At 52.9% G+C, this 8736-nt stretch overlaps 1 protein-coding gene across 1 annotated transcript; it reads right to left on the reverse strand.

The window, feature by feature from the left end:
• Positions 1-211: 211 nt before the first annotated feature.
• Positions 212-2768, reverse strand: IL3 (interleukin 3). Its single transcript, XM_032155893.2, has 5 exons — positions 2555-2768; positions 2415-2456; positions 1021-1110; positions 855-896; positions 212-751 (listed from the first exon to the last, which is right to left on the reverse strand). Exons 1-5 carry the CDS (start codon positions 2714-2716, stop codon positions 629-631), a joined length of 459 nt encoding a protein of 152 aa, XP_032011784.1. The 5' UTR covers positions 2717-2768; the 3' UTR covers positions 212-628.
• Positions 2769-8736: the final 5968 nt, after the last annotated feature.

Here is an 8736-nt window from a genome sequence, read left to right on the forward strand (position 1 = left end):
TACCTGGTAGCAGTTCTGTGGATATTCAAGATTGCTAGGGTTATCATCACCTTTCTGGAAATGGGGGTGGCAGGAGGGCAGTGTGAGAACAAGCTCACCCAGACAGCATCCACGTGGCAGGATCAAGCCACCCAGTATTCGTGGCACACCAGTCTCCCCTAAAATGGTCACTAAGTTCCGAGTCAAATTGAGACACTGGTAACAAAGCGGTTGTTCAGAGTCTAGTTTATTCTCACACATCCCTAGGAACCAGTTTAAAACTCAAGGTACAAATGAACATGCTCCCCACCCCACTCTTGAGTTTTTTGCAGAAGCAGCAGGACATGGCTCCTCTGCTGAAATAAATACACTTCACGCTCCAGAAGGCAATAAATAAATAAATAAATACAGACATACATAAATAGTCTCAATGGGATAAAAATGAGAACACAACCACACAAGGCCAAATGGGAGCTGCACATTTCAGAAATTAGCTAATTAACAATTCATCTGATGCCGCAGGAAAAGGTGAAATGCTTCTGGTCCTGGACTGTGTGAGAGACGACCCAGAGGTTTCAGAAGTTCTGCTGTTTTTGATGTCCTGAGGCTCTGTGGTGAGACGGCCCAGAGAGTGAGCTGGACGTTGGACTCAAGAGATCTCAAGGCTCAAAGTCATCTGTTGAGCTTGCTCATTCTCAAGGGTTTTCAGATAGAACTTCAGTTTCCTCCGGAATTCATTCCAGTCACCGTCCTTGATACGGATTGGATGTCGCTATAAAGAAACCAAGAAGGTGGCATTAGGTGAGTCCAGGCTGTAATGGTGAAGACCAGCTGAGGAGCAAGCCATGACAGGGGCATCTTGGGGGACAGCTTACCGTGGGTGCGGCTGTGGCCATGGGCAGGCATGGGGGGAGATTCTGTGGAAAGAGACCAAAGCAGATGGTCAGAGATTCCCTTGGAAAGGGAGTGGGCCCTGCTGTCCTCCCCACAGGCAGGGCAGGGCCAACACAGGGATCCCAAACCCTCAACAGCTTCACATACCTTAAGAATGCTCTCGATTGCTGATGCATTCTGTAAACTCTTGACAGCCTTGTTGAATGCCTCCAGGTTTGGCCTTCGAAGGTTATTTTCCTAACGGGGCAGAGAATACACTTAAGGGGGAAAGGCTACGGAATATCCCTCCCACAAGCAGGTGGAAGTCACCCCCACAGTTTCCCAAGCCCACTGGTGGGGACCTCCTCGGGTTCCCTCCTAGTCCCGTTCTTGCCTCAGGTGGGTCCCTGCCCAAGGGCACAGGCCTAGAAGTGAGTGGCAGGCAGGACCTGGTTTCCTCAAGCCCCCAGTCTCTGGCTCCATGTGAGCTACACAAAGGGCCTAGGTGAGCTGGGCGTGGTGGCTCAAGCCTGTAATCCCAGCAGTTTGGGAGGCTGAGGCAGGCAGATAACCTGAGGTCGAGTTCAAGACCAGCCTGACCAATATGGTGAAACCCCGTCTCTACTAAAAATACAAAAATGGGAGTGGTGGTGCACGCCTGTAATCCTAGCTACTCGGGAGGCTGAGACAGGAGAATTGCTTGAACTCAGGAGGCAGAGGTAGCCGTGAGCTGAGATCATGCCACTGCACTTCACCCTGGGCAACAGAGTGAGACTCTGTCTCAAAAAAAAAAAAAAAAAACGGGTGGGGAGGGGGTACCTAGGTGGATCTTTCTGCACTTGGGGGAAAAAATATCTCCAAAAAGAAGCTCTACAAAAGGCAGGGGGTTTTCCAAGGGAAGTATTTGTAGCTCAGAGGCTGATAACAGTGTGCATGCCCTGACTGAATTAAAGTCTCCTAGAAATCAAAAAGAAAATCACAGAGACCCCAGCATGGAAACGGGTGCAGCGTGTGAGCTGTGAGTGCCCCAAACACAGATGGCCCAGGAACTCAGCAAAGGCTTCCACTTCTTGTTTGACCCAAGAAATGTCATGCAAAGGTGAGACAGAACCACTGCAACCAACCGGAGCCATGAAAAATAACTGTAAATGATAATGCCACAGCCAATGAGGGTGGAAAACACAAACTCAGTTTTTTAAGGGAAAAAGAAGCTGGCACATCTGTGGGGGAAATTTCTGTCTGTCAGTCCAGAGTCTGCCCTACCAAAAACTGACCTTAATGCCCTTGGTATTCCTCACCTAGAACTGCCTTTTCATTTTCTAATTTAAAAGTCATTTTTATTATTATAGCCATTGCTATGGCCATGTATTGAACTCCAGTGCCAGATGCTGGGCCAGAACATTATGCACATTGTGTCATTTGATTGTCATAACAATCCCACGGAGATAGGCGCTATTAACCCTATTTTACAGATGAAGAAAGCAAGGCTAGGTAAGACCGAATGACATGGCTGAAGTCACCCAGGCAGGAAGTGGATTGGGATCCACGGGCTGAGATCTTACCATCAGAATGTCTTGGTCTTCCCCATTGAGGTTGTTGAAGTCCTGTGGGGGTGAAAGGAGAGAGAGGCCCATGAGGCCTGTTGGCCTGAAGCAGCCACCACCCCTCTCTGCTACAGGCCAGTCTTATTCCAGCTACTCACCAGCAAGGGCAAAGGTGGCTGCTTTAAGTGTGTTATAATTTCATCGATCATGTTAGAACAGTTAACCCAGCTTGTCTTCAAGGACGTTGTCTGGGTCATGGGAGCTTGGAGTCCGGGGCTGACCAGGAGTTGGAGCAGGAGCAGGACGGGCAGGCAGCTCATGTTTGGATCGGCAGGAGGCACTCAGTCTTGTTCTGGTCCTTCGTGGGGCTCTGAAGAGTTGGCAACAGCCTCCCGCCTTATATGTGCAGCAGCGCAGTGCCCACAACCCCGGGCGACGCGGTGGGGTGGGGGGGCGGTGGTGTGAGGCAGGCGTCGGAAGGATCTTTATCTGACATGGAACCTCCATAGAAAACCACAGACGTAATTATTCATCCATGACTTTCTAGTACTCAAGATCAGTGAAACAAGAAAAAAGATTACTTAAAGGGTATCACTTCATCTTGTCAAGGAGGATGAGAGATGGGAAGCATGGCAGCAGGTGAGAGGACCCCTGTGGCAGGAGGGGGAAGCCTGACTCAGCTCACTCAGGCCTCCTGCCCAGTGGAATCTCATCTGCCATCACCTGGACTACCCTGGCCCTTTGCTGCCCGCCCTGCTTGGTCCTGGTGGGTGGCCAGGAGGCCACTGGAACAGATGAGAGTTTGTCTGGTAGCCGGTCACACTGCTAAACATCCACGTGCAGCCTCAGGCTCTGAGAAGCACATCTCTTGGTGCCCCCTCCCAATACAGAATTACTGGTGTTCCAGTCCCCAGTGGTTTGTCCCATGGGCTTCGGGCAGCTTCTCCTTGACACTTTGTTTCTGGTGGGTGGCCAAGGGCGCTCAGGCCCCAGGTGGCCATTCTCTTACTGGTCTGCTAGCAGTGGCATGGCTGTTCCCTGTGTTGTGGGACTCAGCCCCTGCAGGAGGCCTGGCTGCAGCCCCTGGCAGTCTCTCTCGTAGCACTGAGAGCTGAGCTCAGGTACCTGAGGACAGGAGCTCTTGAGGACACTGTCACTGGGAGCTGGGGGAGGGGCTGGCCTGGTAGGTTTAGGAGGTAGAATTGGCATGGTCTGAGGGGCGAGCCCAAGGGAGGAGAGAAGAAAGGAGAGCAACTCCCTGGTTTCAGAATGGACCTCAGGCTGCTGGGGCAGGGATTGGCAGGAGATAGTTGTATTGAGAGGTCTCGATCCCCGTCTGTGCTGAGCATGGATTTGCGAGGTGCAGGCCCAGTAGGCAAGGTTTACAGAGAGGGGATGTGAGTGGGGACAGACCGTGGGGAAATCCACAAGGGACCTGAGAAGCTGCAGCCAGATAGGAAGCAGGAAACCCAGAAGGGCGGGGGTGGTTATCCCAGAGGGCAGCCCCTGAGAGGAGAGGCTTCCTCCTGATACGGGCCTGTCTTGGGGCCTGCCTGACCCATCCCATGGGGTAGGGGCTTTTGGTAAAGGGATGAGTGTGATGGGGGCGTGTGGAAGACTTCTTCAAGATGACTGGCCCCAGGTGGGAAGGAGAGGAGAGCAGGAAGGAAAGGCCAGGGTCTGGGTCGTGGTGCGGTGTGTTGTGATCAGTGTGGGGGATGGGGGATAGGAGGTTATGCTGAGGAAGGGGAATTTGGGTGCTTTGGTTTTCTGAGCATAAGCAGATCAGGTGAAGACAAGGACCAGGATGTGGCTGTGGGGAGGCAGGTGAAGAGGCTGTGACTCAAGGCCATGCTGTGAGGATAATTTCTGTAGCTGATATGCGCTCCTGGCTCAGCCCCAGGCTGGGCCCTGGACCAGGAGGAGCCCTAGGTTCTGGACCCGGAGTGGAGTCTGACAGGCACAACTCAACACAACACAGGGGAGCCTTAGGACCAGCTTGTGTACTCGGTAGGCACGATTCCTTCAACAGACGTCTACAAAGCACTTGCTGTGAATAAAACAGACATGGTAACCTCCACTAGCAGCTCAGTCTTGTAGGGAGACAGATTTCAAGTCTTGCTACCCTTCCTGTGGTCCCAGACCTGCAGGTCAGCACTGCCTGGGAGCTTGTTAGTGGTGTCAACCCTCAGGCCCCAGCCCAGACTTTCTGAATCAAAAATTGCATTTTGACAAGATCCTCGGTGATTCAGTGACATTCGAGGGGCTCTGATCTAACCACCTCAGCAATCTTAGCTCCAGTAGGGTCCCCTATTGCCCCACGGACCCAGAGTTTGTTCCTTGCATACTCAACTGTACCTTGGTGTTACTGTCTATATAAATGTTTTGGGGACTTGTGCACAAATAATGTGATTCCTTATAGAGAAAAGCTGTATTTTTTTTAATGTAAGTGGGCTTTTCTAGGGAATTTTAAAGTTCAATGAATTTAAAGCTGTGGAGACAAAACATTCCTGTATTTTTTTTGTTTGTTTCTTTTAAAGTCGAGAGTTTGTGTTGTAACCACACATGCACGCAAAATCCTGAGTAGTAGTGTTATAAATCTTGACATTTGTAGCATTTGTCTCATTTTAAAAATGATTATATGCCAGCCTGAGCAATTTGGTGAAACCTCATCTCTACAAAAAATACAAAAAATTAGCCAGGCATGGTGGTGCACACCTGTGGTCCCAGCTACTTGGGAGGCTGATGTGGGAGGACCACCTGAGCCTGGGAGGTCGAGGCTGCAGTGAGCTGTGATTGTGCCACTGCACTCCAGCCTGGGCGTTGGAGTGAGACCATCTCTCCAGAAAAATTATATATATATATATATATTTATGTGTGTATACACACACACACACACACACACACACATAGTTTATTAAAAGCAAAAGAGGTTGAGGCTTCATGCTAGAGCATTGGAGGACTTGCGGGGTTTTCAACCAGGGGAGGTGTGGTGAAGCTCAGGTGCACCTGCTATGGGTGAATGAATGAGAAGGGTCAAGGCAGCAGGGTGGCCAGTGAGGGGATATTGGGAGTCCTCTGGAAGATATGTGGTGGGAAGCTGGACTAGGTAGGTTCTTACGGGGTGGAGAGGACTGGGTGAAGGGAAGCGCTCTCACAGCTGACTTCTATTGAGTGGCACTTGTGAAGCGTGGGGAACTAAGTTCTTTTCATGGCTGAACTTGTTTAATCCTTATGATGAACTGTGAGGCAGGTACTGTTATTAGCCCCATTTTCTGGATGAAGAAATTGAGTCTCAGAGAAGCTGAGCTGATGTAGCTAGGAAGTGACATCACTGGGACTGAGATAAGCAGAACAGTCCAACCCAGAGGCTGAGCACCCCCTGGGCAGCATCGGACAATGACGGCCTTAAGGGATGATGCCGAGTGGCAGGAGGGGACAGCAGGGTGAGGATGAGATGTAACCACTCCCATTACTGACGGGGAGATCCCTGAGGCCTCTGGCGGAGTAGTTTCAGTGTATGGTGGGGCAAAGCCGCTGGCAGTGGGCTGAGAAGCGAGTGACGGTGAGATGGAAGGTAGAAGATTCTTTGAAGTTTTATTTTGAAGCAAAGAGGGGGATGGGGCAGCCAGAGGAGTCACAGGGTCAGAGACGCACCTTCCACACAGAAGTTTGAGCTCTTTCCTCTCTGATGGAGGTGAGCTGGGAGTGGGTGAGATGGCTGGCTGGCAGTGCACAGGCAGTGCCCCACCATCAGCTGTCACGGGCTCCTCGCAGAGAGCTCAGGGAAAGGCTGCCTGGGTGGCCCAGTCCATCTGGTGGGGTAGGTGCAGTGGGGTGGGCCCTGTTGGTCCACAGGTTTGTGGTGGGAGGGGACAATGGCTTCTGTGTTCTCTGTGAAATAGAGGTCAAGTCAGCCCCTGAGGTGGGGCTAGAGGCAATAAGGGTGGTGAGGTTTGGTGGCTTGAGCTGTGACCACCTGGAGATGACCTTGAGGGGCTGGCAGCCTGGGGTCGGAGGGCGAGGAGGTTGGGAGGACCCAGGGCATTGGTATGCAAGAATATGGAATGGAAGGCCCCAGAGGCAGGGTGTGGGGCCATGGGAGGAGGCTGGGATGGGCAGGGAGGCCAGCTGGGCAGAGCAAAGGAGGCAGGAGGTGGTGCAGCCCTGGCCCCCAGAGAGGCCCAGTGACTGCAGCCCAACACCTGCTGCTGTTCGATGAACCAGGGAGGAATGGAGGGACGTGTTCTTAAAAGCAAACCTCGTTCAGAAGGGGCTGCCAAGGATATCTGGGTAGTTGGCCACCACAGCGCTTCCGTGAGCCCTTGGACCGAGGCACAGCCTGGGTCATCCTGGGGGTCTCCTTCGAGGTTTGCCTTGACTCTGTAGGAGCTTCATGCAAAATCATAGGCACCACTTCCCTCCTCCAGAGGCCACAGTCCTGCCAGCCCTTGGGGAGAGACCTGGTCCCCTGTAAGATGGTGATTCCACCCCAGGCCTTTGCGTCAACCCAGCCCAGCTTAGGGGACCCCTCCTTTGTGGGCTGGGCTGATTGCTTTCAAGAAGGGAAATGAGCACACTTGCCCTCCCCTGGGGCAGGCGTGAGGGAGGCTGTGACAGGGCCCGGACAGGAAAGCCAGCCCAAGACTGCAGCCCAGGGTCTGCCAAAGCCCTGGAGGTTTCAGGAGGGGTCTCTGGACCCCTGTCTAATGGATCGCTGTGGGCCTGACCCCATCCCTACGGAGTGGGCCACAGTGTTGGAAGTCCTGTCCCTCAGGGTCCGGTCCAACCAGAGGTACATGCCTCCTTCTTCCCATCACTCACCCCCACAGGCCTAGTGGAATTTTCTGGGGTACCCGCCACAGGCAAGAACCTGGGCCTCAGTCACTGTGACGAGCTCCTCCGCCACCTCTCCATGGCATTGCAAGTGTCAGATTTAGTCTGCCCATGACCTCAGTTGTGTTTCCGCTGGTGGCCCTGATGACATCGCCTGGTTTTGTCACCACAGAAGGCAGCTCAGGGTTCTTGGCCAGCCAAGCAGTGCCGTCAGATGTCCCCTGCTCACCTGAGCAGAGAGCTCAGGAAAAAGCCACCGAGGGGGCCCAGCTGGAGAGCCCTGGCCTCCTCTGCCAACCTGGCTCTGCACTCCGTCCCCAAGACCTACACAGCCATCATCTGTGCACCCTCGCCTTTCTATCCCCTGCTGCAGGGACATGGCTTCCTTGGGGCCCAGTCGGTGCAGAGCACCCCCATCCCAGGCCCAGTCTAATAGAGAAGACAGTTGGAGAATCCCCGTTTAGAATTGTATGCCTGTGGGAGGCGGAAGCCCAGAAATGAGGCAGCCTCATCCAGCCTGCACTATCAGAGAAGACAGGAGGAAAGGACAGCTATGACCTAAAGGATGATCTGGAGCCAGGCATGCCACAGAAGAAGTGCTCCCTAAGGAGCGCTGGGTTTGGGGCTGCAGGTGCTTCATCTGTTGGCCTCAATCGAGGGCTCCAATATCTGGGTAGCTGGGGTGGCCATATCGTTCCTATTGTTATTAATAAGTTATGGGCTTTCAGCGTCTGTCACTCTCTTGTTACCCACCTGGAATACAAAGCTTTGGAAGATGCATTCCTATTGCATTTATCATATCTATCGCAGACAAAACCAAGAGCTCCCTGTTCTCAAAGAAGCTGCCCCCAAACTGTGAGGTGACAAGGTTGGGGCATAAATGCTAAGAACCTGGCAGTCCAGGCCCTCAGGAAATGCTCTCTTAAGTGGGGGAGACTTCACACGGAGCATTAGTTGTGTGGATGGTGTTGCCATGCAAAGTCTTGTCTGCCTCCCAGGGAGAGAGAGGAAGGGCCGGCCTGGGTGGGCAGCTGCAGGTCAGAGCTGTCCAGGGAAGGGCAGGACCAGATGCTAGCTAGGCAGGGACACAGACAGGCCCAGGTGAGCTCAGAGCCAGGCTGCTTCTCAGCCGTGCCCACTCTGTCTTATCTTCCTTGGTGAGGTGAGGAGAAACCTTTACATTTTTTCCAGCCTTACTGATCTTTTCTTTACAGAAAATGATGAATAAGTTGATGTGTTTGTCGTGGAGGTTTCATATCAGAAAAGAGTATCAGTGCATCTGGGGCTTCTCCCCACACCTCATCATCCCCCCAACCCCCACACTCCCTGAATCTCCTGCACCACCCTCTCCCGTGCTGGGCCTTTACAGAGGATGTGGGCCAGGCCACTTCAGATCCACACAGGTTAGGGAAGACCACGGTACCTCCCAGCAGTACACATATGTGGAGACCATTTTGCCTCCCCCTCCTCCTCATCCTTCTTCCCCTCAGCCTCCAAAAGCCCC

This window comes from Hylobates moloch, unplaced genomic scaffold, assembly GCF_009828535.3.
Source record: "Hylobates moloch isolate HMO894 unplaced genomic scaffold, HMol_V3 SCAFFOLD_6, whole genome shotgun sequence".
NCBI classification, from domain to species: Eukaryota; Metazoa; Chordata; class Mammalia; order Primates; family Hylobatidae; genus Hylobates; species Hylobates moloch.